This window comes from Diprion similis, chromosome 4, assembly GCF_021155765.1.
Source record: "Diprion similis isolate iyDipSimi1 chromosome 4, iyDipSimi1.1, whole genome shotgun sequence".
Taxonomy (NCBI): Eukaryota; Metazoa; Arthropoda; class Insecta; order Hymenoptera; family Diprionidae; genus Diprion; species Diprion similis.
This window is the reverse complement of record NC_060108.1, coordinates 18,862,791-18,886,969: the sequence shown is the minus strand read 5'-3', so window position 1 is coordinate 18,886,969 and position 24,179 is coordinate 18,862,791. Positions and strand designations below refer to the sequence as shown.

The window sequence follows — 24,179 nt, the reverse complement described above, 5'->3', positions numbered from 1 at the left end:
AATGCAATCAGATATTGTGCCATACAATTGTATTAAAACTTCAATACATGTAAATGAAATGATGATTGAAATGCACATATTAAAAATAGTCTTATAATAATGAGAACCATTACAGCATAAAAATATAGGTTATTGCTTAACTAAGTATACATACAATTGAATCATAATCATTTATTTACATAGTTTAAAATAACATTCACGTATTCATTGGAAATATTTTACAATGGATTATCTTTTCGCAAAGTTTGTATCCATTGCTCGTCTTGACCTCTGGATATTATTCATATTGGCTTTGATCCTTGATTCGACAGTTCCCACTTCAGCCGCAACAGCCAATTGTTTTCTGAAATGACGAAAAACCAAGATGCACATCAGATGAGGTAAGTCAGCAAAGTATCAGTATATTTGATGGGTAAAGTCTTATGGGTGCATTCAACTCACCTAATGAATTCCTTGTTGTAAGTTTTATCACTAGTTTCCCGTTTTTCCTCATCACGATACCTCTTTACATTTTGTTCTCGTTCCTTATCTCTCCATGACGCATTGACCATCATTTCTTGTCTTCGTCTCTCCTTTTCATCTTCTGTCAGCTTTTCTCGCTTGGGTGGTACCCAACGTTTTTCTGACACTTTTTTTTCATGGGGTTTCACTATATCTAAATGATTGGACTTCCCGGACGGTACAATTTTAGTTCCGTCAGACCTCTGAAATTTAAAATATTAGCTTCTCAACATATGATTCAACAGGAAAACTTAAATTTTCTGCTACAGTAATGGATCTGATGCTAGAGAACCTGACGTACAAAAACCTACTTACTATCAGACCATAATTTCCTCTCGATTTCATGTGATGTTCTGATTCGTCACTCCCGCTATTTTCAGGACTATGCAATCTTTTTGTTTCTGACCTTAAAGACTTGCTGGATTTCCTAACAGAGTCGTTTGAATTTCGACGTCGTTTGGTTTGGTATTCTTCATTGTCATTAACACGACTAGTTCTTTTGTGCTTGTCCTTAGACCCTGAGGCCTCTTCCTCGTGACTGTAACCATTATTTTTATACCTCTTTCGATCCACTTGTTCGTGTGTTCTTTTAATATCATAACTAGTGACTCTCGACTTGTGGCTGCGTTTTTCAGATTCATTTTCATCAATACTATGCTGTTTCTTCCAAGATTTATCTTTTGAGTTTGCTTTTCTTTCTATTTCTTCATCCTCACTGGTTTCTTCAGAATCGCTTGACTTTTTACTCTCCTTTTTCTTTTTTTGTTTTTTCAACTTTTTCACAGACATTAGTAAGTCTTTTTCATTTATTTTATTTTTAAGCTTACTATACTTTGCAGCTAATAAATTGTCCAAGTCTTTATCACTGTCACTACCCTCAGAATCATGCTTACTCTGCTTCTTGCTCTTCCTTTTTTTATGCTTTTTCTCGGCCTTACTTTTTGTTGCTTGCTCCTCCAACTGTATACAAAATACAAATTGTATGTTGCTGAAAATTTCTATACTACTATATTGATTTAATCTAACAACTCACTAGCTGTTTAAGCTGCTTCAGTTTAACGGGATTTTTCAACAACTGACTCCGACTTTCCATCTCTTTTTTTTTTATAGCATACAATGGATCTTCTTGTAATTTTCTGGCTAAATCCACTTGTTCATTGCCCGAAAAGAATCTCAGTGACGGTGGTATGCATTCTGCATAAAAAAAACAAGAGAAAGATAACTACAATAGCAAAATTTTCTACAGACAGCACTTGCCGAAAACGCTGTTTGGATGGCTAAGCAACCCTATTTGAGTGATCCAAAGTGATATACAATTAAAGTGGAGTTATGCTACGCAAAAATTGATTAGGCATGTTGTTTATAGTTAATCCAATCCTTTGAGGTTGTAGATATTACACATTAGATAACATTGTTAACAGATCTATTAATGTTGTGGTATTTGGAAAACTACAAAAACTTATGGACTGAACTCTTTCTTACATAGTCTACACTAGTCCTGGAAGGACTTTACTCCAAACTGGAATTTTCTTTGCGACTCGGAACAGAGTTACGGTGCTATCTGTATGTTCATCGTGAACTACAAAGGACTTATTTCTCTAATTATTTGAACCTCAGCAATTTACCATATTCTACGTGATTTTTGGGCGCACGATTTTGCTCTGCCTCTTTCTCAGCCTGAGCCATCTGCTCAAATGGTTTGTCGATAGCGCGTCCCAACAGATAATCTTCCCGATTTAACATTTGATTTGGTCCCTGATACATCCAATCCAATTTTTTATCCTCTTTTTTCTCAATTACACCTTGGTCCATCGCATATTTTGTCATATCTTCTCGATCTTTCTCCATTTCAATCTCACGCTTTAATTCTGCTATTCTTTTCTTTTCTTGGCTGTTCTGCTGCTCTGCTTTCCACACCTTCTCCATATTTTTCATTGTAGAAGGATGCCATGACTTCTTTAAATTCTACGTAATTACACAGACACGTGATTATAAGAAATTTTATGTTTTTATTATGAGATCTAGGTTATCAGAAAGACATAATATAATGCAAGCAATTCAAAGTAACGAAGGTAGAAAAAAACTTGTTATATTGTAGGTTATACATTTTATTCAACTACTTACAAGGTCTCCGCCTCCCATCTTCGAAATTCGGTGATAAATTTGTGGCTTTCTTACTGTTCCTCGAATGCCTCACAACTTCCATGCAGCAGATTGTGAACTTATGTCAATAATACTGCCACTACTGACCATTTACAGATCAGTGCCATTTACTGACAAATAGTTATTGTTCATCCATATATATTAGTAATATCGAAAGCTACTTAGGACCCTTGCGCACAGTGTATAAGCGGGAAAAAATTGAACTATTGGAGTTAGATAGAAAAACCCAAAAAGGATCTAAAATACGTAGAGTTAGTTGACGTCCAGCCTGCTAGTCAAGGGCCATGTTTTGTATCCCGAGTTCGGTATCTTAGGTAGATCTGAGTAACCAACGACTGGAGGTTTTTGGCTTGTGCTCCGCCACGCCAAAGTCGGGGCCTTTTACGATTTCTCTGGGATTTTTCGATTTTCCATCGCATAATGGCAGATAATAAACTTTACGAGGTACTCCGTGTACCACGAACTGCCGGCGACGCAGAAATCAAAAAGGTAAGTGCAACACTTCGACAGGAATTCACAAAACATTACCGCATTATCTTCTCGAGGTCAAACCTTGTTCCCTATTCTTCAAGAGATAATTAGTACTCCACGATGTGCGACTTGACTTTTGACTAATCATTCTTTCGTTATTAATGGTTTTCATTACATAACATAGCGAAACACTTCAATTTTTCTACTTATTTCGATTTAAATTATTAACGTTTTTGTTCTTGGCATGCATACTCCTTTTTTTTTTTGTATCTTTTCACGACAAAGGAGCAATAAATTTTATTCTACGGGTTCTCTGAATTTTTCCGCATTTTACCGTTACCTATAGTGTCTTTCTCCACCAATGAGATAGTTCAATAGCCATTAGCATTACTTATGTTTTTCGTCAACTCTGAATTTTGTAGTGTTAAACTTCATTTTTGTGTTTAATTAAATTATTTTCATTATTATTATCATTTTTTCTATGGCCTCTATTATTGGCAATTTAAATGAATAAACTACTTCGATGTGAAAGCTGAGCTGTGCAGCTAAGAAATTCATCTATATTGCTACTCTAAACAGACAAAGTATTGCAAATAATTTGATTGTTGCTTCGTTAACTATTTTTAAGTCTTGCGTAATTTTTTCCCTTGTGTCATACTTAAACATTAAATTTCACTAGGTGATAATATGTCACAAGATAGCCGTTACATTTGGAACATTATCAGTCCTATAGAAAACTTGCAAAGGAGTTTCATCCCGACAAAAACCCGGAAGCTGGTGATAAATTCAAAGAAATTTCATTTGCTTACGAAGTCTTATCCGATCCTAAGAAACGTCAAATTTATGATAAACATGGAATCAAAGGTGTACAAGAAGGAGCCAGCGATGGATTTCCCGCAGATGACATATTTTCCCAGCTTTTTGGTGGCGGAGCCGGTGGTTTGTTCGGTGGTAAGTTTCTTCAATTTTGGTCAATTTTTTCTTCACCCTTTTATACGTCTTTTTATCATATGATTTCCCTGACCTTTTGTGTCATTTGTTAATTCAATTTATGCTGGATTTTTCCTAAGGACTGGGAGGTTTCGGTGGGGGTATGGGTGGCAGGCGAAGATCCCGTCGTGGTGAAGACACTGTTCATCCACTCAAGTGAGTGTTTGCGACTTAATAATGGCTAATAAAGTTTTTTTCAAGTGATCTTTAATCTGTATATTTACTTGTAGGGTCACTCTGGAAGACATGTACAATGGAAAAACTGCAAAGCTACAGCTAAGCAAAAATGTGCTCTGTGCCGCTTGTGCCGGGTAAAAATTCATTTAACACTTTCTTTAAATATACATCACCATAATGATGTGTTTTACTTTCTACCTGACTTCAGTTTTCATAATGACTAGAAAAAGTCTCATTGTATTGAGCAAACATAATGTTTCTATCTTTGGGAGAAACATTTCTTTCCAAAACTAATATGCATACTTAATTAATATATATTGTTAGGATCGGTGGAGCTGAAGGTGCCGTGACCACATGCAAGCAATGCCGTGGTTATGGTTACAAAGTTTCATACAGGCAGTTGGCACCAGGTATGGCGCAGCAGATGCAAGAGAAATGCACCCATTGTCAAACTACTGGTGAAATAATCAATGAGAAAGATAGATGTACAACATGTGAAGGCAAAAAAGTTGTCAATCAAACCAAAATATTAGAAGTACACGTTGACAAAGGAATGCGGGAGTCGCAGAAAATTCTCTTCAGAGGTAAAATTATATGTAGATGCCAGTTGAAATATGACTCAAACTTCTGAATATTGAATATGATTGTCATATAATTTTTGTTACCATGCAAAATATGATGTATTAATGTAATTTAGGTGAAGGGGATCAAATGCCAGAAGTACAGCCCGGTGATGTTGTTATTGTATTGCAACAAAAACCTCATCCAACCTTTGAACGATCTGGGGATGATTTGATCATGACCAAAAGCATCGGACTAGCTGAAGCTCTCTGTGGCGCAAGTTTTGTAGTGCGTCATTTGGATGGAAGAAATTTACTTATTAAACATCCTGCGGGTCATGTGATTCGTCCTGGTGATGTGAAAGGTGTTGTCGGTGAAGGAATGCCACAGTACAGGAATCCCTTCGAAAAAGGAAATCTTTACATAAACTTTGATGTAACTTTCCCTAAAAATCATTTTTGTTCCGAAAAAGTGCTCATGGTGAGTTTCAACTTTTTTTTACATTTACCTAAACGTTCCATTAGCTATTCAATCTACTTTATATAACGCGAGCATGTTTTACACAGTTTTTCATCGGTGCTTTCCGTATAGAAAGTACCCGTTCCTACGACGTTCCAGTGAGTCTGCGAATGCGCATGTTTAGAGTATTGAAACGACCATTTTTAATTCCTAGGATTTGAAAGTAGTCATTTCTATACAGCTTTCATGCGCTGTCGCGACAAACACAGTGAACCAATCTGACATTTTTCGACTCTAACCTCAATTTCGTGCTTCTTAAAAAAATGCGTAACATGCTCTTGTTATATAAAGTGTCGTGTGCAACATGGAGGCAACAGTTTTTTCGCTTCGTGTATTTGCAATATTCGTCTATGGCTCGTATGCGTGCTCACCTGGGACTCATATTGCAAACTTACGCTCAGCCCGAAAAGACTGCGTTTCCCTCTGTGTTATACAATTTACTATTTTAATCCTGCTAGGTTTTCTATCACAGATTTTGCACATGTAAAATGTGAATGTTCTTCTACCATTGGACAATGTTATTATTTTATAAACAGGATTTAAAAACAACTCTTGGACCAAACATTCCACCCACTGTGGTGCCGCGTGATGCCGAGGAAGTGGATCTACAGGAATATGATCCAACGCATCGTGATTCGTCAGCACGATCGGCAGAAGCGTACGCGTCAGACGAAGACGAAATGCATCAACATTCCGGCGTGCAATGTGCCCATCAATAAAATTTATATCTAATTATCTCCGTCAGTTTTTAAAGAATAATAAAACGATTGAGTAGCTAATCACTCGACAAGTAACAAGTCGACAACAGAGAAGGTGGTCACTAAAGTCCTCGGATGTTTTTAGTACCTTCAAGTATAGTTCATTTGAAGACGAGTAATTAAATGGTTCAAAATTAGTACAATTTACGATCAGAGATCAACGAACAGACAAAAATATTGCAGATTGTCTATACCGTTGATTGCCATCCGTGAATAAGCAATTCCTTTGGTTTTCAAAATGTGATTACAACACACAGTTTTATCAATCTGCAATTTTATCTATTTTAGTTTTATGTTTTATATCTGATTTTTCTATCATCTTGATAACAACATTACTCGCAAAATTATTGGTCACGTATACCTTTAACGAATACTTTTCTCACGAAAATGATATTAAACTTATAAACTACAACTATATCAACCAAAGCCTGTATGAAGAAATTGCAGTACGCATAGAATCCGTAAAAGTATTCACTCATGTACTGAAGTAGGTTTCAAGAGGCTTGATTTACAAATTTTCGATTTTATCAGAATATATTTATCACTAGCCACGAAGGCCAAGCGTGATTAAGACGTCAATGTACAGAACAAGTGATGATTTATTTTTTATTTTTATTTAATTATTTGTTTCAGTGATGCTTTAATTACTGCAGAGACAAGTTTGTATTACCACCATTATCACAATGAATAATAATTGAATCATGAAGTCAGAAATGAAATGAAAAAAAACTTGAATGTGTTGTTCAAATTCAATATATGACAACTTGCAAGGATCTAAGAAAGCGGCAAACCAAACGAAAAATCTTATACAATGTTCCAGAAGAATGAATTTGTATCATTCGAAAAATTCCCGACGTAGAAAATTGTTTTATGTGATTGAATTGATCAAAGTGAAAGTGAGAGAATGAGAGCCTAGATAATTGCAAAATGGATGAATCGAGTATAAACATTGTGCAGTGTGGTGAAAAAAATCGAGTAAGCAACTTTTTCAGCAAATTAATCATCTTCCACCCTGTGTACGCAGTACTCGTACACATACACACATAATTGTCACATGTATACATAAAGATCATGTGGCTATAATGTAGATTAACTCTCGTCCTAATCGGCTTCAGCCGATATATTTATCAATCATCCGTTTCAACTGCAGTCGTTTAAATAAAACGTATGCCTTGATTATCAAGTGATGTACCTTGTTCATCTCTTTTCCGTCACGTGCAAGGTGCAGGTAATTGTTATTCAGAAAAATATTCTCCGTTATACCAGCTAGGTAGATGAAATTATTGCGTGATTTAAAGGAAATTGTCTACCGGTTTCCGTTTCCCTCACTCTGATTATCTTACTTCGTAAATATTTACTTGTTCCCTAATGAATTAAACGATCAGCAAGGCGGATAAAAATGGATGACGTGAGATGAATATTATTCTTTAATATTTGTACAATAAGTATTCGTAATAATCCGATTTTAATGGTGAAAACCCCGCGTACGAAAGATAAAAGAAATTTCCATTTCGTATACATCAATATCCGAGGAATATTCTTTGTGCGAAGTCTGCTAGCGAATCTGCATCTGGCTGGTAAGAGACCTGCATATTTGTTTCTCCGATTGAATCATCTTGCTACTTCATCGCTCTTTCAATCAGAGCACAGCCGGGAATACAGACATGGATGTATGTCATACATGGCATACATAGTATATTATTCTTCTGCAATTATCTGAAAGGTTATACTCCTGTGGAATTTTTACTTGGCTTCGGCAAGAATTCTGCTGGGTTTGTTATAATGATCCTGATATTACTGCAGGACGAATTGTTTTCAAGAAATCTGATGAAATTACTTTCGGTTGTAAAAATCTGTTCCTAAAAGTTCATCTAATGAATATGTACAACATTTTTCGTTTCATGAATCCAATCAATTAATCCTGCACATATTACATACGTACTTAAAATCGATACTTTCAATAGTAATAGTTTACGGAAAAACAAATTCCGACTATTCATGTGTGCACAAAGTAGCTTATTTCAATATAATTTCGGGGTACTTCTTTATTTTAGTGAGAAAAGCTTGTTCCAAAATTTATGAGTTTTATGATATTATAAACCTTTTGTCTTTCACAGGTTTGACATAGATATCAATATACTTCAGCATGGCTGATGTCACACAGTATCTTTTTCAACCTGCTGATACTTTGCTTTGTCAACTTTGTTTGCAACGAAAAAAAAACCCGTGACCGGATCATTCTCCTCCTAAACCACTAAACTATAAAATAACCAAAAATCTACGAAACTTTCCTATTAGAGGAGGGTTTTTCCGATCTTACAAGCACGTTCTGATAGATGTACGTGACGTGTATATGCGGCACCGGAATTTCAGGCAATCAGGTATGACTTTTTTTTCATATTACGTAGAAAGTGTCCGCGTAATTCGTTTCTCTGGATTCTGAAGAGTTTGGGACTGTGTAATGGCGGTGTTGCACAAACTAGAATAAAGTACATAGTTGACGCTGAAGTGTAAGCTTGACTGCACGATGGCCATTGCGTGCCCTGGAATACTTCGGCGACGGACGTGCACGAAGATAACGGGTATCGAGCTGGGCTGTAGACGTAGGTACTTATTAGCCTTACGATAATCTTGTGTACATTTATATGTTATACAACGAAAGACACTTCTGATTTATAATTATAAGTGTATGTGTATAAGAATTGCATCGTAAGATTGTGCAACTGCCGCAATCGGAGATTAAAATATGATTCGGTCTGATTACATTTTGGGAAAAGATAATTATTCGGCAAATTTCGAAGACGGGAGAGCGTACGTGCAGCATATGTCGAATAAGCATAGAAATCTTGTCTATATTTATAGTTGCCGAAGGTCAGGGTATCATTTCTAATTTCCACATCAACCTGTTCTGCTTCAAAATGTCAACGGCAATTTTATTACGAAAATAGTGACTATGCGATAACTTGCAGAAACAAAGTTGCGTTCGACATTAAGTATACGCATGCATGCACGTTCCTTGCACGTCGAAATGTCCATTCCATACGGATTCTCGCGCTATCGTCTCTCCGCGTATCTTACATGCATCTATATGCAGCGTTACATCGTATCTATACCGTAATGGTGTAAGTTTAGTACGTATATATAAAAACAATATGCCGGTCATCACCGGAAATACACGGCGAGGGTAATATCTGATGCAGTTATTGCACTTACGCGATCAACTTTAGGGCAAGTCAGTTTTTTATTCTTCATTTCCTAGAATAATTTTCGGAATAATCATAACAACTGCATGGTACTAGCGCGTCATTTCCGGGCAGACAATTAATCGAAACAGGAAAAAAGGAGAGAAGAAAATGGCGGCCAGGCGTTCGCTTAGCCTGCATCGATGAATACCATCTTGCAAACCCGGTAAATCGGTGGTAAGATAAGTCAAGGTGTAGAATAAGTCTACCTCGATCATGGTAATAAATAAGTATATAAGGTCCTCTGACGCTCTCGCGTTTCGCGTCGGATCCGTCCCGCAGCCCGTAATATGCCCGTAGGTAAGTTGGAAGGGAGTGGAATTGCAGATGGCGCCCGCCTGCGCTACTTGGCCATCGGCGTTGTCAGTCATCCCGCATCCGGGAGGGGCTGACGGTGGGTCTCTTCGCCGTTCTTGCAGAAACGATCGTATCGCATACCTACATGGTATAGACGTACGACACGTGCGCGATTAATACTTTATTAATTAATAAGGAGCTATTCGGGGGACCATCGTTACTTTATCCTGCTTATCCCCCTCTAATTATTCGCTGATTTCATTACCACACCTCGCGTCATTTTCTTCGCACAAATATCTCGCACTCCTCCGCTAAGACGGTCGTAGGCAGTCGAACACGCCTTGCGAAGCTCTTCGATCCAATGTACGTATACACGTGCCCCTGACACATGCATGGATTCAACGTGTATGTCATCATCGGTGGTATACATTCATACTTACATCTACATGGACGCGTATATCTCACTATTCATAAAGTTGTGTGACCGAGCTCTCTATCTCTCCTTTTTTCTCCTGTTTTCTCCATACGTTAACACATTTATCGTCATTCTCTCTCCCTCTTGTTCTCTCACTCTCCCTCCCTCTTTCGTGCCGACAATTGTTTTCTTCAAATACTATAATCCGCGATCGTCCAACGGCTCTTAGGCACTCGGGAGTCGGCGGCATTCTGTGCTGGCTCTGGCTGGCTGGCAAGCGTTGCAAGGCTGCAGGCTGCTCGGCTCGGGACTTTCCTTGGTAGTGTGCGTGCTACCTAGCTGTGTTACCCGCGTGCGCGAGTGTTTACACCGACGAACGAGACCCCGACGCACCGACGACCGACCGAGCGACCGCCTGCTGCCGCCGTCGTCGCCGCTGCCACCGCCGCCGCCGCCGCCGCCGTTGCTCCTCCTGGCTTTTCTCTAGAGTCTAGTGGCAAGACGCAAGAGGCCAGGGCAGCAAGCGAAGCCAAAAGCACACCGTGTAAGAGTTGAGCAATACACGCAACACGCCGTCACGGCCTCGCCGTATTCCAAAAGCAAGATTCTATGCGAGGCATCGTCGACTATCAGTGAATAATAACTCCGAAGGTCCGAGTATCAACTAACAAGGTACTAAATCATGTAATTACTCTGCATTACCACTGTCCTTCCTTCTAGACAAATGTCCACGTTCAACTCGGCACATCTCGCTGCCACGTCTCTTGATTGTCAATTTACTTATTCTTCGGGGGTTTATCGACTCTTCTCTCTTCTACTTGGGTACTGTTTTGTGTGTACCGTGCAGTTGGAAGACGGTATAACTACAGCACATCTTGGGTCTCTTCGGAGAGAGATAGATAAAAAGAGAAGGCGGGAGCGAGAAGGGAATAGAGAGTGAGAGTGAGAGCGTGCGAGTACATGGCTTAGCTGGTTGTTAGGTTGGAGCGAGTGAGACGCACGCTGTCGTTCCGACCAGCGCGGAAGTCGCATGGATATTGGATGTTCGGCGAGGTGAGAAAGCAGAGGAACGGAAGGTCGTAAACAGTCATGCAATGGCGGATTAACAACAGCTATCCTTCAAGTTGCTGAAATTAATTCTTTGCTTTTGTAATGCTAATTATCTCAACGGATTATTGTACTGGCGCTATGTTGCGTAATGATCGATCGTCTTGTTGCAATCATCGTGACCGATCAACGAGCCAGTTCAGGGAATCTGGTTGTCTTCAGCTCTGGCATAGTTACGATAATCGAATGACATGTCCATTTATTTGACTGGCATTTTCAGCTCAGCAAAGAATGGGAATCGAATGCGTTTCAAGAAACTGGCACGCGACTCCAACAACTTTGAATTTTTTTTTTAAGAATCAGAATTTTTTCAGGAGTTGATAGGGGGCTACGAAAAAGAACAGCCACGGAACAGAACAAGATGGCCGACTCACTGCCCCGTTTGCGAGCGCTGCGTCCTCGACCACAACCTGCTGTGGCGGCTCCCCCGCCCACCACCGGACACCCTGCGAAAGAAAGAAACCACGCAGTGAATGTCGAAGACGAAGACGAGCCGATGGAACAGGACCAAGAGCGCGAGGACACCGGAAAGAGGAAGAGGGGAGACGTCTTGGATGATAAGCCAACAGCAATGGCGGATGAAGAGGAGGATGAGGATGATGCGTCGGCGGCTGTAGAGGAGGAGGATGAGGAGGAGGAGGAGGAGGAGGAAGAAGAGGAGGAGGAGGAGAAGGAGGATGTTGATGAAGACGGCGCGGAAGATGACGAGGAGGGGAAATTGGTAATAAAAGAAGAGCCGACAGAAAGCCCGCTCGTCGATACAGAGGTGTCGAAAGTATACGAATGTACAACTTGCAAGCCCGTCAAAAAATTGCCCAGTCTTAAAAGCTACCTTCATCACCTAAAAAAAGAACACAAGCAAAGGGTGAGTGTTATCAATCGCGGACAAAGTCCCAGAATTATCGAATTTGACGCAGGAACCCGTTGCTACAAGAATGCGAATTATAAATATCGATTACGTGCAGTATGAACAGTTGCTCACTGTTCAGGCGAAGGCAATGAAATCCTTCCTAGGATTGCCTATAGTTAGGCGCTCACGGGGCGACGCATACGTCACGTTCTTGCGCATAGGATCACTATTATTTTTACACCGCGAATTTAGTGATGAATAGCTGATTTTTAGGTGAGATGCTACGAGTGTCCCCATTGTGATTTTGTCTGCCAACACGCGAAAAAACTCCAGCGTCATTTTCGGGTTGCTCACGAGGATCTGCAGGACAAAATAGCTACGGAATCGGCCGAGAGAAGTAGATGTCCGATGTGCGCTCACGTTGCGGTAAACCAACGAGACTTGGAGACCCATCAACGCGTACATCATTTAAAAAGGCGATTCTTCCGTTGTGCAAAATGCTCCTATGTAACGCACGTCCGTGCGAGATACACGAAACACGTCAAATATCACTCCATGCCTATGATAAAGTGCGATGCCTGCGATTTTCGGACTCCTTATAAGGTAGAAATAATTTTAATTCTTCTGTTTCCGCGTATTATTGCATCTTCTTCCTTTATCAAAATATCTTTATTAAAACGTATAGGTAGTCTGACCATATTCTTTTTCTCCAGTGGAACTTGGATCGTCACACCCGAAATCACGGGGGTGGCGGAGCCTTCCAATGCCGTGCATGCAATTTTACTGCTGATATCAGGCAAAGTCTTACTGTCCACGAAATGAATCATCATGATCCACCTGTTGGGCAGCCACATCGAAAGCCGAACAACCCGTGTGAGCGGAAACCCCGCAATAGCCCAAAACGTTATAATCAGGTCCGTATGCACGGGAACAGAAAAAGTGAAAGAGAAGTCTTGCTTTTACTATCTGTTTACACTTCTTCGTGCGGCAATTGCGTGCGAAAGTGAAATTTTGGATGATCAGTGCAAGTCTTTGACTTTTTAAATTTGAACTAGCTATTTGTAAATTGGTTATTCTCTTGAGATTTTTTCCGAAACAAAGAAAGACGATAAAAGTTGTAAATCCTGTAATATTTTTATATGATAACTATTTTCGGTAGGTTGGTGCTAGCGACTTTCGAGAAAACCTTACGAAAACGTCGGGCAATTTGACACCGACAAAGAGCGTGAGCCCGAGCAAGTCAGTAGGAACACCCAGGAAATCGGTAACTCCTGAGAAACACGATTTTATTGACGAGAGAAACAGTGTTATTGCTGATGCAGAATGCATAGCATTAAAATGTGAAGAAAAAGGGTGCCAATTCATCACAGCGTGGGACTCTGAAATGCAGCGACATTTGGCGGAATCTCACGCCCCCTTGTTGATCTCTAGACCCAGGAAACCTTTACCGATGCTGATACCATTGGGGACATCGAGTTCCCCGAAATCGAATAATGTTGGCGGGAGCGGTGGCAACACAACGCTGCTACGGGTGCCGAGAGTCAGGGTCAGGCCGGAATTGGCGCAAATCGCACGAGACACGGAAATGGCGAGACTATACGGTGAACAAGAGGTACGTACCTTGTTAAAACGCGATTTATTTACCGGAGACACGGCGTTGGGGAAGTTGATTAAATTTAGGTGTTATAAAAACAATAAAATCCATAGCGGAATAGTCAGTTGAATTTGATCGTTAGAATTTAGCTACCAAGAGGGAGTTGAGTGGTAGCGGGGATTCGTTTGAAAAGAAGAACGCGTCCTTCTTTGACAAACTAAAGGAGCGATTGATGACGAGTACATCGAATAATGGAGGACGATCGGATGGGGCTATGCGCGGAAATGGAGGTGCAATAGACTTGAAATGCTGGTGTACTTTTGAAGCGAAGAATATGGAGGAATTGTCGAGCCATCGACGGACACATCACGCCGCTCTTAGCGTTTCTCTTGGCTCCTCGAGGTGTCCCAAATGCCGTAGGCGATGTAAAAGCTCCGCCGATCTCCAAGCGCACTTACACATCTGCCAATCCGGTACCGAAGAGTCGACAGTTAATGATAATTCGCAAATTTACCTAGAAGATCGTCCGACCACCACTTATCGCGGAGAATATAGATTTCCGTATCAATTGGATTGGGACTCGAGTTTTACCGGACTCAATTCTTCAGGCTCGTCGGTGTGTAATCAAGCCAATCTCGTTATTATCCTATGTTCCTACCTATTGTCCTTTCTATCTGTACCTACCTATTTTGACATACATTTTCTGATTAAACTTTTACTGTGGTGATGAGAAAGTACTAATAAACTGTATAAACTAACTTCCAAGATGATTACAAGTTTGGGGCTTGGTTTTGTTTGAAGAATAAAATTGAATGGCTAGTTGACTAATTGTAAGTTTCCACTGACTAACCATGCAACCAATTTTCACGTAATATGCAATTAGAGGGATTAGTTGCGAGAAATTCTCACCATGACAAAACTATGTACACGCATATTAGAAGATAGTAAATAAAAGGTATTCACAGGTGGAGAGTGGCTCGACACAGCAGAGTGGCCGTCGGGTATTTAAGTGCCCTCACTGCGCTTTCTGGGCATCTACAGCATCTCGGTTTCACGTCCACATAGTCGGACATCTAAACCGGAAGCCGTTCGAGTGCTCGCTGTGTTCTTACAGGTCCAATTGGCGATGGGACATCACTAAACATATCAAACTCAAAGCTGCTAGAGACCCAGAACATGCGGCCGCCCGGGTTCTTATGACTGATGAAACGGGACGCCGCAATTATTCGAAATATAATAAATACCTTGCGCAGGTTAGCCGCTCTTTATTATATACCTGTTTGTTCTCTTGACTTTCAACCGTTTGGATTTACGAAAGTAAGAGAATCGTGGCGAAAATAGCCGCATTAATTATTGTTATGATTCCAGGTGCAACAGCAGCAACTACAATTAGCGGATGAGCACTGCATTGACGAACCACCGTCGAAAATTATGCTGACAGATGAGTCGGAATATAGGCAACCACCGGAGCTAACTCCTGCTCCAAATCCCATGTCTATAGCTTTTAATTCGTCCTTGGAAGTTTCTACACTACCTTCCAGACCCCCACCGCCTCTAAAAGCGGCAAATCGTAACCAGGGTCAATCCTTGTTGAAGAATAATCCCGTTTCCTCCGTGCCTACCGCTACCCCAGCCTTGACAATATCTGTTCCCACTACAACTACTGTAGTTAATAACTCCGAAGAAACCAAACGTACATTATGGAAATGTAAAAGATGCAACTACAGAGACTCCAGCAAAGATGCAGTTTTGATACACGTCAAGTCTCACTATGAAACATCTTTACCGATATCTGATAACGAGAAAGTGAGTAATTTAATTTAATTGTAGGTCTATAGGTATCTTAGGATCATTGTAGAAGTTGCCACAGAATTAAATTTAAAGTCTGTGACAACAATGTATAGCTTCATGCTAAGACAAAAAGGCGTATTTACTATAAGTTTCATTATTAATTTTGTAGAAAGTTTACGGATGCGGAGATTGTCCGTTTGCGGCATCTAGTGCTGCCGCTCTTGCTGCTCATCGGGATCATCACCGACCGAATCTCGGGGCGATTTTTAAATGTTATCTCTGCCCGTTTTACGTCAGCACCAAAGCGTGAGTTGTGGATGAATATTCAATTGTTCACTCGAGTCTGAGCATAATGGTTTAACATCTAATATCTGTCAGAAAATTTTTCACAAATACTGTAATTAATATCCTCAGAGAACTGTTGGAACACGCAAGGCTTCACGGGGAGGAATTGGCGGCGGAACATCAGCGGAACGTAGACGCCGAGAGTTTACCGGCAAAGCGGAAGTTTCAACGTGTTTCATCAGGTATAGTAAAAAATACTTTTGTAATGAACTTCTTTCATGTGAGAAAAAGACGTAATTGATATTTTTTTCTGATACCGGCCATCATTAGAATCTAAAACAAAGGCTGATGATTCGTCCGTCGAAGAAATAGCCGGAGTGGCATCAGCGGTTTCGTCAGATCCAACCTCTCCGAGATCTAAGGCAAACGTCACGGGTGGTGTCCCTCCTCCTTTACTGTTAGACACTCGAGCTCTTCCCGATGCGCCTTTGGTTTGGGTTTCTCGTCCCGATGGGACTCTGACAAAGATGTTAAAGTGCCGACACTGTCCTCACGTCGCTTCACGTCGCGCCGAAGTACGGGACCACGAAGGAATGCACGTATCTCCACCGAATCAAGGGCTCTTGATCAACTGTACAGATTGTAATTTCACGTGCACGCGTCGCGACGTTATGGAGTCTCACACAGCCATGCATTCTGGAGTTCTGGGTACTGTACATTGCCTTGTTGATGAAGGGCGACCTGATAATCAGCAACTCAATGACCTAGCCACGCTTCTGGGACTCGCCCAACCACCGGTTCTCGGCCCTGAACCCGATCTGCGAGACTCTAGGCTCGTACACTGTTGCAGTAAATGTCCAGCGAGATTTCTCTGTGAAAAAGAACTACGCATTCATTTGAGGTACCACTCAACAGAATTGGCCTACTCCTGCCAATGGTGCTCGTATGCTGCTAGACAACCCGCCCATCTTCTTGCACACCAAAAAGCTCACTCTCCTGAGTATCAGGAACGAACTCGGTACCTTTTGTCATTATATGGTCATTCGCAAAGACATCCACCTCCGACAACGGCTTGCGTTGAGGCGAATAATCATTCTTCTTCAGCAGCTGGAATCGGCGGTGTTGCTTGGATCGTAGTCGAAATAAATTCCAGTCCTAATGGTGGTAATTCTAATGAAAATAGTCAAGAAAATGGAAACCAAGTTTTCACGTGCGCTAAGTGCCCTGCACGATATTTTAAGCTGGATGCTTTGGAATACCACATGACCCTGCATGGAAAAAATAATAAGTTCAAGTGTTTGGAATGCGATTATTCGTCAAAAACTGCTCAGAACTTGGCCAAACATCAAGTCGTTCATCGACTCCGTGCCGAATCAAATGAGACTACAGCGGCACCTGTTGTAAGCAGAGTGCCGCCACCTCCAGACCCGCAATTCGGAATTTTGATGCGTGGAAACCCTAACTTCGTTTATCCAGGATACTTGAGAAACGGACGACTCAAAGAAAAACGGTACAAATGCCATAAGTGCCCCTCCGCTTTCGAAAAACGTGAACAGTACAGAGTTCACTTGACGCTTCACGGAGCGAAGCAGCGATATCGCTGCGATACTTGTGATTATTCTGTTAAATATTACGCAAACTACGTTCAGCATTTAAAGAAACATCAAGCTAACGCCGAAGCTCAGGCATCGAAACGGCAGTTTGAGGATGATGCAATTTCTGTTGATAGTGATGTTGTTGCCGAGCCAACCGTCATCTCAGTTACAAGACCGGGAAAATCTTTGTCCAAGACTTCGGTGGTTACTTCCGCAACGGCCACTACCACCACGACTTCATCGGTTAGTACGAGCACAATAGTAGTTTCTAATCAAGATAAACAATCATTGATATTGATGCAAAGAAAAGGAACTCTGGTGGGGCCCAACGAAACTGACGAAGAATCTATACGTTGTCCGAGTTGCCCATTCGGAACCCCTGACAAGGAGGCAATGGATGCTCACAAGCGGAGACACGGAATCGAGAGAATGACGCCTCCTTGTCCTCATTGCGATTACGTTCCACGGAAGGATGAAAATGCCAGTGATCACGTGCGACTTCATTTTACAAGAATGTATAAGCCGGAATCGTACTTAATAGCGGAACTTTTGGCTCTGCGGGTACATCCTCTGAAAAAAACTAAAAATGGAAGGCAGGACAAATCTGATGAAGAGAGTGAAAAGCTTCTTTTCAAGGAATGCATGGACGGAAGGTTTCTTCCTGCCATAGATACAATGCCCTTGCCTCCTGCGTCAGCTTCTACTTCTACTGTTGCCCTTCAAGAAAAGGTCATTGTAGATCCGAACACGGGTGAAACTAAAAAACCCGTTTTAACATAGAATTAAGAAAGTGTCTTTTTCTTATAATTATTCGTATATCGATATTTGCGGAACAAACTTTGTATACATCGTATAGAAATCAGAATACCTGTGCATCACTACCGTACCAACGGTACATTGTTCAAAATATGTTGATAATTGTATTTAATCACGGCTATAGCCAGTTATACGTATGTATATCATGTAAATATTGACGCGAGGAGCTTCTGTTCTCAAATGTTTTCTATTGTTATTCGGTTGATTTGTTTTGTTTCCTTAATCTATTATAAAGATTGTTGCTCATTTTATAATTTACGTTTAACTCAGCACTGATTTTATCTCACCGAGACAGTTCAAAGCTTATAAAAAAATAATTATTTTATCTACCCTTACCCATCGCGGTTCTACCCGATACAGATCATGCTTTGTAAAAATAATTTTTTCCTCATTGTTACTCATGCACCTGAAAAATATAGGTTGAAAGTTCTGTTGAAACATAAAATTTCTTTCCCCAGCTATTACCCAGCATAAATGTGTGTACGAAAATTGATATTCTAAGGCCGCGTACAGATTTGAGTATTTTTTCGCGGACGAACGGTTTCCCTGCACGAATGCTCTATAGTCAGTACGGCGTGTTTATACGTACGCGCAGACGCTGAGCAGGCACAAACACGATTCGTTGCTCGTGGATTCGTCAAAGGATTTTCCTGTGAAACAGCACTCACGATTAGTTAGGACGTGTCTTTGACGACATCCCAATTTTTACACGCCGATACAGTTACCACCAGTTACCACGAATGGTTTGAGCACAATTTGCGCGTACGAACACGAAGTTTCTAGAACGAAAAAAGGTCATACGCACGAACGTCCGTGCGGGAAAACCGTAAAAATCAGGATACCGTCAGAGAGACATTATAATGATTGTGAGCGCTGTTTGACACGAAAATCCTTCAATGAACCGACGAGCGAAGAATCGTGTTCGTAATTCCTATGTCCATGGTTCGTACGTGCTCAATCTCTGCGCTTACGCATAAACACGCGATATTGACTGACCAAGGCATTCGTGCGCGCAAATATGTTCAAGCTGTACGCAGCCCCCTGAATTTCATTCAGGTAGATCATGACTATAGCGTAGCGAGAATATCTGTTGAAACAGACCCTTCTAAGCCATGTGGTACGTCACATCTGCTCCAACACATGCACAATTTTTGGTAAGCAGCATTTGTGTTTTACGCTCGGCTCAGGTAAAAATTGTACATGTGTTAGCGCAGGCGGTGCCCGTGGGGCTTCGAAGGGTCCGTTTCAACAGATATTTACGATATCACGTCGTTTCGCGAATTACCGTCAATACTTGTGAAGTACGGAATCTGTATTTTCGCCAATTATGGAAATACTGAATACCTAGTTGTGGGAGTTGCTCATAATATGGTTTGAACGATAATATTAATCGTTGTGAATACCGATCATGTTTACATTTGAAAAATCGTGAATTGAAGGTATTATATCGTTAACACCATTAACACCACGTTAACTTCATGTGGTTCGTTTTGAGAGCACATACATTTCTCACCGATAGCTATATATACATGCTGGAGATTAGTATCTGATCATCGAATGATAACAGTTACCGGTCACGATCAAGATCTTTCTTTATCCTCACTGTTTAATCAGTTTCATACTCTTCATGAATCTATTTCGCGAAACTCGTTTTTGAGTGATCAACATTTCGTTCATCAAGCTGGTCAGCTCAAAAGAACCTTTAGTTCGATTCGTCAATTCGGATTCATGCAGATTAGTCCAGCGCGATCTCAATTCAAATAGGTTCATATCATGTGATTGAAGTTCAAGTAAAGAGATAATGTGTTTCGAATATGAACGTTTGTGGTACAACTTGCATCGCTGCTCGTCGTGAAGGGCTGGAATGGCGTCGATCTGACTACCAGCTTCCATGTGAACGAGCCTTGAGGGGCAGGTGGTCGAGCCGTGTCGAAGACAAAGATTTTCCCGCCAAATTTCCGGTATTTATAATGGCGCCCGTAACCGTTGAACGTGTCATAGCGTCGGCTAACGGGAAGCGGGGACCGCGGGGCAGATTCTTTAGTCTATGCCTGCATCGAGCTCCGCTTGGTTGGTGTACTGTCAACACGTTTTAACGGAGGTGTTTTTTATTTTCTCCGAACTAAGTAAACATGAACTAATGAATCCGGTTCGTGACCGTAGTTTTTTTTGCACCAAATTTTTGTTGAAAATTATTTCGAAAAAATGTACGTTCAAGTGAGAACTATTGACGGCGAGAGAAATGTCGTTTTGAACATTTCGAAACTAACGACTGTAGATGAATTCAAGGTAATAAAAAAACCACAATAATATTATGACAATAATGATTCTTAACCAAAAAACCAATATTATCTATATTGCTACGCTTACTTAATCAGTGATAAATATAAAGAAAAAAGTAACCTCACTCCGAAACTTTCACAAACTTTGCCAAAGAACAAAGGAATGCGGTCTGACTAGATATTTATTTTTTGATGCCAAACTTAGCCAAACAAGCTGCATAAGGCAAATATGGTTTACCAAAACATCCCAATTACAGTTCACAACTCGTAATGCAGGTTGTTCGCCCATTAGGTAAAGTCACCAGGTGTTGGAAAAACCGTTAAATTTCAAATGAATAGGTCATCACAATGCGGATAGTAATTTTATCATTCCATTATCAAGTCGGAGCTTGAGATAAGCAGCTGTATTTATTTAATTTGGCAAATATCTCAAACGAATGCGACCTAATTAATAACGTTAGCGCAATATAAAAAGAATACATTAGTGAGGCATTATCAAATTTAATCTTGGTCAAAGCTTAATTTTCCCCCACCTGTTGCAATGCTTTTTTCTCAGGCTATGGTTGCAAAGGAGATGCTGGTGCAGCCGGAATATCAGCGACTATTTTACCGCGGCAAACAGCTAGAAAATGGTTACAAACTTTTTGACTACAATGTTAATTTAAACGACGTTATTCAATTGATGGAAAAAGCTGTTGCTGACGGATTGTCTGAAGAAAAATCATCCACAGATAGCTATAGCGAGAATGAAAATATCGATGATAAAGAAGAAACTGAAGACGATGCTGTTGAGGCTGAAAGTCGATACTATAAAGTTGGAGACTCCATAGATTGTATGGATCTGGTATACGGGGCTTGGTTTGAGGCTACTATAACCCAAATACTAAAGAGAGAGAATAATTTAGTATACCGAGTGAAGTGGGACGCAGAAGAGGATGGAGATGCTTTTGATGTTGATGAAAAACATATCAGACCTCGTGCGCATAGATTAATAGATTTTTGTGATTTGGAAATTGGCCAACGTGTCATGATTAATTTCAATATTGAATTACCCAGGGAAATTGGTTATTGGTATGATTTGAAGATTGTCAAGATACATAAGACTAGAACAGTAGAACAGTTGACTGGTACATTGTATGTAGGAAGGTAATTACATATTTTACATCAAAGATGTTACAGAAAATTATAATCTCACAAAAAATTGTTCTGCTTATCTAGAACACATATTTTATTATCTACAGAGAACGGCTGCCGATGGAAGATCGTAGAGTTAATCCCAAGGGAGAAATTTTTGCGATAGAGGAACCAAAGTTACTTCGTGATCGTACTCCGGAAGATAATGAACAGGTCCCAAACAGCGGCACGAGGCGTAGAATTCCAGCTTATTGTGCAAGCTGTATGGATAATCCAGGTAGAGACTGTCGAGAATGTGGCTGTCGTGTTTGCTCCGGCAAAGAAGATGCGCATCTGCTTTTGCTATGCGACGAATGTGATTGTGCCTATCATCTGGGCTGTCTGAACCCACCTTTAACTAGTATTCCTACTGAGGATGAATGGTACTGCCCAGAATGTAAAAATGATGAAAATGAAATAGTCAAGGTAAACAATTTCTGAGATTACTTAATAGTTTGAAGTTAAAAATGATATATATTTCAGATGTTCATTATTGCGATTTAAGATCTTTTTACCTTTCTTTTCATCCGTTCACCCTCTTCTAGGCTGGAGACAAATTAAAACAGAGTAAGAAAAAATCAAAAGCCATAGGAGGCGAGCAAGATGGAAAACGCGATTGGGGAAAAGGAATGGCATGTGTCGGAAGAACTAGAGAATGCACGTTAGTACCTCCCAATCACCGGGGACCTGTCCCTGGAGTAGAAGTTGGTACTTGTTGGAAATTCAGATTGCAGGTAAAGGTCATTTTGGTTTTAAAAAATTTATTTCTGTGACGCCACATGAACCAAAACAAATGTGAGGTTTAAATTTAATTCTAGGCATCTGAAGCAGGAGTACACAGGCCACATGTAGCTGGCATTCATGGGCGAGAAACTGACTGTGCGTACTCGCTTGTTCTATCAGGTGGTTACGAGGATGACATTGATAATGGGGACGAATTTCTTTACACAGGCTCAGGTGGTCGGGATCTCTCAGGTACTTTTCAATTGAAACTGCTTCTTCCACAAGTGACAATGATTGTTTAATTGTATAATAATAAAAAAAAACTCGTGAAGGAAACAAAAGAACTGCTGAGCAGAGCTGCGATCAGACCTTAACACGGATGAACAAAGCCTTGGCCTTAAACTGTAATGCAAAGCTAAACAACATTGACGGTGCTGAAGCTAAAGATTGGAGAGGTGGAATTCCTGTTAGAGTTGTACGCAATTACAAGCTTGCTAAACACAGTAAATACGCGCCAGTGGATGGTAACAGGTACGTTATGAAAACGTGAATAAAATAACATTGTGTCCTCGAAGATTTCGGTTTGGTAAAAAAAATTTTGATTATCCTTTCCAGATATGATGGTATATACAAAGTGGTTAAATATTATCCACAAAAAGGTAAAAGCGGATTCAGTGTGTGGCGCTATGTTCTGCGAAGGGATGATCCTGCACCTGCTCCCTGGACTCGAGAAGGCAAACGCCGCATAGATGCTCTCGGTTTAGAAATGCTTTATCCGGATGGTTACTTGGAAGCAACCAAAAAGGCAGATGGCAAAAAACGCAGCAAGCGTGGTACTTTAAAAGAAAGTAACCCTTGTACCTCTGATGAGGAAGGACCTGCTGAAAAGCGGCAGAAGAGAGAGGGTTACAGGCTAGAAAAAGATCTGTCTGATCTGATTAGAAAAGATGAAGTGAACACAAAACTTTGGGATGAGTGTCGGAAAGTTTTGCTTGAAGGAAAAGTTCCGTTCTTACGACGTGTTTCTGAAAGGTAGGTTTTTTTGATCATATTTTCTAAGATGCTTAAACACTCTATATTAATTTTCAAATGATGATCTAACTCGTCAATTTCTTTTTATACAGATTTATGTGCGTCTGTTGTCAAGAGATCGTTTATCGTCCTGTCACCACACCTTGTGCTCACAACATTTGTTTCAGCTGTCTGAAACGTAGTTTTTCTGCGGGAGTATATTCGTGTCCATCTTGTCGTCACCCTCTTGAGAGTAATTACCGAATGATAGAAAATGAAACATTAGCTTCCATACTGCTTTCACTGTACCCAGGTTATCAGGCCGGAAGATAACAAAAGTTTCCTTAAACGTCGTCGCAAAAAAGTTGACGAAAAATGTCTTGACAATTCACCGGAGTCGTGATTACTTAAAACAATTGCTAATACTTTAAATTCCGTTACCGATGATACATGCAATACTTTTAATGGAAAATTGCCGTGGTTTTTTAACTAATTTCACAAGCTGAGCTGATTTGATTTTCTTCGTTTGTTCCATTTTTTTCATTTGTAAATAAATGTACGACAACCGGAAACTGTTTCGCACCACGAAATCACACGATATCGATTACAATCTCTAACCAGATATCGTTAACATTTAATTCGAAGTTCTAGTTAACGTGCAGACTAAATCATAGATTAATTACCTATATTTCCCTTATTATCGTTGCTACCGTCGAACAAATATTTCATTTTACCAATCAAGTCAGTGGAGAACTCCCATAATGATTAATAACTCATTAATATTCGATCTCTGATTTGGCAAATATTTTCTTATTACTCGGACCAGTGTTTATTACGCCTGACCGTGAAGCTTAAGTC

At 40.4% G+C, this 24,179-nt stretch overlaps 4 protein-coding genes across 8 annotated transcripts; 3 read left to right on the top strand and 1 right to left on the bottom strand.

Moving 5' to 3' along the window:
- Positions 1-156: 156 nt before the first annotated feature.
- Positions 157-2,777, bottom strand: LOC124405473 (pre-mRNA-splicing factor CWC25 homolog). 2 transcript variants are annotated; one of them, XM_046880385.1, is made up of 6 exons: positions 2,626-2,777; positions 2,127-2,466; positions 1,535-1,695; positions 817-1,461; positions 442-704; positions 157-343 (listed from the first exon to the last, which is right to left on the bottom strand). In XM_046880385.1, the coding sequence occupies exons 1-6, from the start codon at positions 2,641-2,643 to the stop codon at positions 229-231; spliced, it is 1,542 nt and encodes a 513-aa protein (XP_046736341.1). In that variant the 5' UTR covers positions 2,644-2,777; the 3' UTR covers positions 157-228. The 2 variants fall into 2 exon arrangements, with proteins under 2 accessions (XP_046736341.1, XP_046736342.1); XM_046880386.1 differs by having other exon boundaries at positions 2,607-2,775.
- Positions 2,778-2,984: 207 nt separating this feature from the next.
- On the top strand, positions 2,985-7,323 carry LOC124405475 (dnaJ homolog subfamily A member 2-like). Its single transcript, XM_046880392.1, has 7 exons — positions 2,985-3,153; positions 3,861-4,086; positions 4,206-4,281; positions 4,356-4,436; positions 4,627-4,886; positions 5,000-5,343; positions 5,919-7,323. Exons 1-7 carry the CDS (start codon positions 3,085-3,087, stop codon positions 6,099-6,101), a joined length of 1,239 nt encoding a protein of 412 aa, XP_046736348.1. The 5' UTR covers positions 2,985-3,084; the 3' UTR covers positions 6,102-7,323.
- A 2,431-nt stretch (positions 7,324-9,754) lies between these two features.
- Positions 9,755-18,570, top strand: LOC124405471 (zinc finger protein 91-like). Of its 4 annotated transcripts, none has more exons than XM_046880378.1 (12): positions 9,755-10,766; positions 10,942-10,989; positions 11,516-12,066; positions 12,325-12,654; positions 12,765-12,965; positions 13,211-13,663; positions 13,788-14,261; positions 14,611-14,898; positions 15,014-15,451; positions 15,606-15,742; positions 15,851-15,963; positions 16,052-18,570. In XM_046880378.1, exons 3-12 carry the CDS (start codon positions 11,563-11,565, stop codon positions 18,094-18,096), a joined length of 4,983 nt encoding a protein of 1,660 aa, XP_046736334.1. In that variant the 5' UTR covers positions 9,755-10,766; positions 10,942-10,989; positions 11,516-11,562; the 3' UTR covers positions 18,097-18,570. The 4 variants fall into 4 exon arrangements, with proteins under 4 accessions (XP_046736334.1, XP_046736333.1, XP_046736332.1 ...); XM_046880377.1 differs by having other exon boundaries at positions 10,942-11,223; XM_046880376.1 differs by lacking the exon at positions 10,942-10,989.
- Positions 18,571-20,142: 1,572 nt separating this feature from the next.
- Positions 20,143-23,670, top strand: LOC124405301 (E3 ubiquitin-protein ligase UHRF1-like). The gene is made up of 8 exons (XM_046880101.1): positions 20,143-20,421; positions 20,971-21,560; positions 21,656-22,013; positions 22,133-22,321; positions 22,406-22,562; positions 22,643-22,841; positions 22,926-23,342; positions 23,435-23,670. Exons 1-8 carry the CDS (start codon positions 20,338-20,340, stop codon positions 23,652-23,654), a joined length of 2,214 nt encoding a protein of 737 aa, XP_046736057.1. The 5' UTR covers positions 20,143-20,337; the 3' UTR covers positions 23,655-23,670.
- The last annotated feature ends 509 nt before the right edge of the window (positions 23,671-24,179 follow it).

Excerpts from the sequence above, each read along its gene's own strand:
- LOC124405473 (XM_046880385.1), bottom strand. Across the intron at positions 1,462-1,534 it reads TGAAGCAGCTTAAACAGCTA|TTGGAGGAGCAAGCAACAAA; the intron begins GTGAGTTGTTAG and ends TTTTGTATACAG. Across the intron at positions 344-441 it reads TACAACAAGGAATTCATTAG|AAAACAATTGGCTGTTGCGG; the intron begins GTGAGTTGAATG and ends TCGTCATTTCAG.
- LOC124405475 (XM_046880392.1), top strand. The coding sequence starts at position 3,085 with ATGGCAGATAATAAACTTTACGAGGTACTCCGTGTACCACGAACTGCC. Across the intron at positions 4,887-4,999 it reads GCAGAAAATTCTCTTCAGAG|GTGAAGGGGATCAAATGCCA; the intron begins GTAAAATTATAT and ends AATGTAATTTAG. Across the intron at positions 5,344-5,918 it reads GTTCCGAAAAAGTGCTCATG|GATTTAAAAACAACTCTTGG; the intron begins GTGAGTTTCAAC and ends TTTTATAAACAG.
- LOC124405471 (XM_046880376.1), top strand. The coding sequence starts at position 11,563 with ATGGCCGACTCACTGCCCCGTTTGCGAGCGCTGCGTCCTCGACCACAA. Across the intron at positions 12,067-12,324 it reads AAAAAGAACACAAGCAAAGG|GTGAGATGCTACGAGTGTCC; the intron begins GTGAGTGTTATC and ends GCTGATTTTTAG. Across the intron at positions 15,452-15,605 it reads CGATATCTGATAACGAGAAA|AAAGTTTACGGATGCGGAGA; the intron begins GTGAGTAATTTA and ends TTAATTTTGTAG.
- LOC124405301 (XM_046880101.1), top strand. The coding sequence starts at position 20,338 with ATGTACGTTCAAGTGAGAACTATTGACGGCGAGAGAAATGTCGTTTTG. Across the intron at positions 22,322-22,405 it reads GTTGGAAATTCAGATTGCAG|GCATCTGAAGCAGGAGTACA; the intron begins GTAAAGGTCATT and ends ATTTAATTCTAG. Across the intron at positions 22,563-22,642 it reads AGGTGGTCGGGATCTCTCAG|GAAACAAAAGAACTGCTGAG; the intron begins GTACTTTTCAAT and ends AAACTCGTGAAG.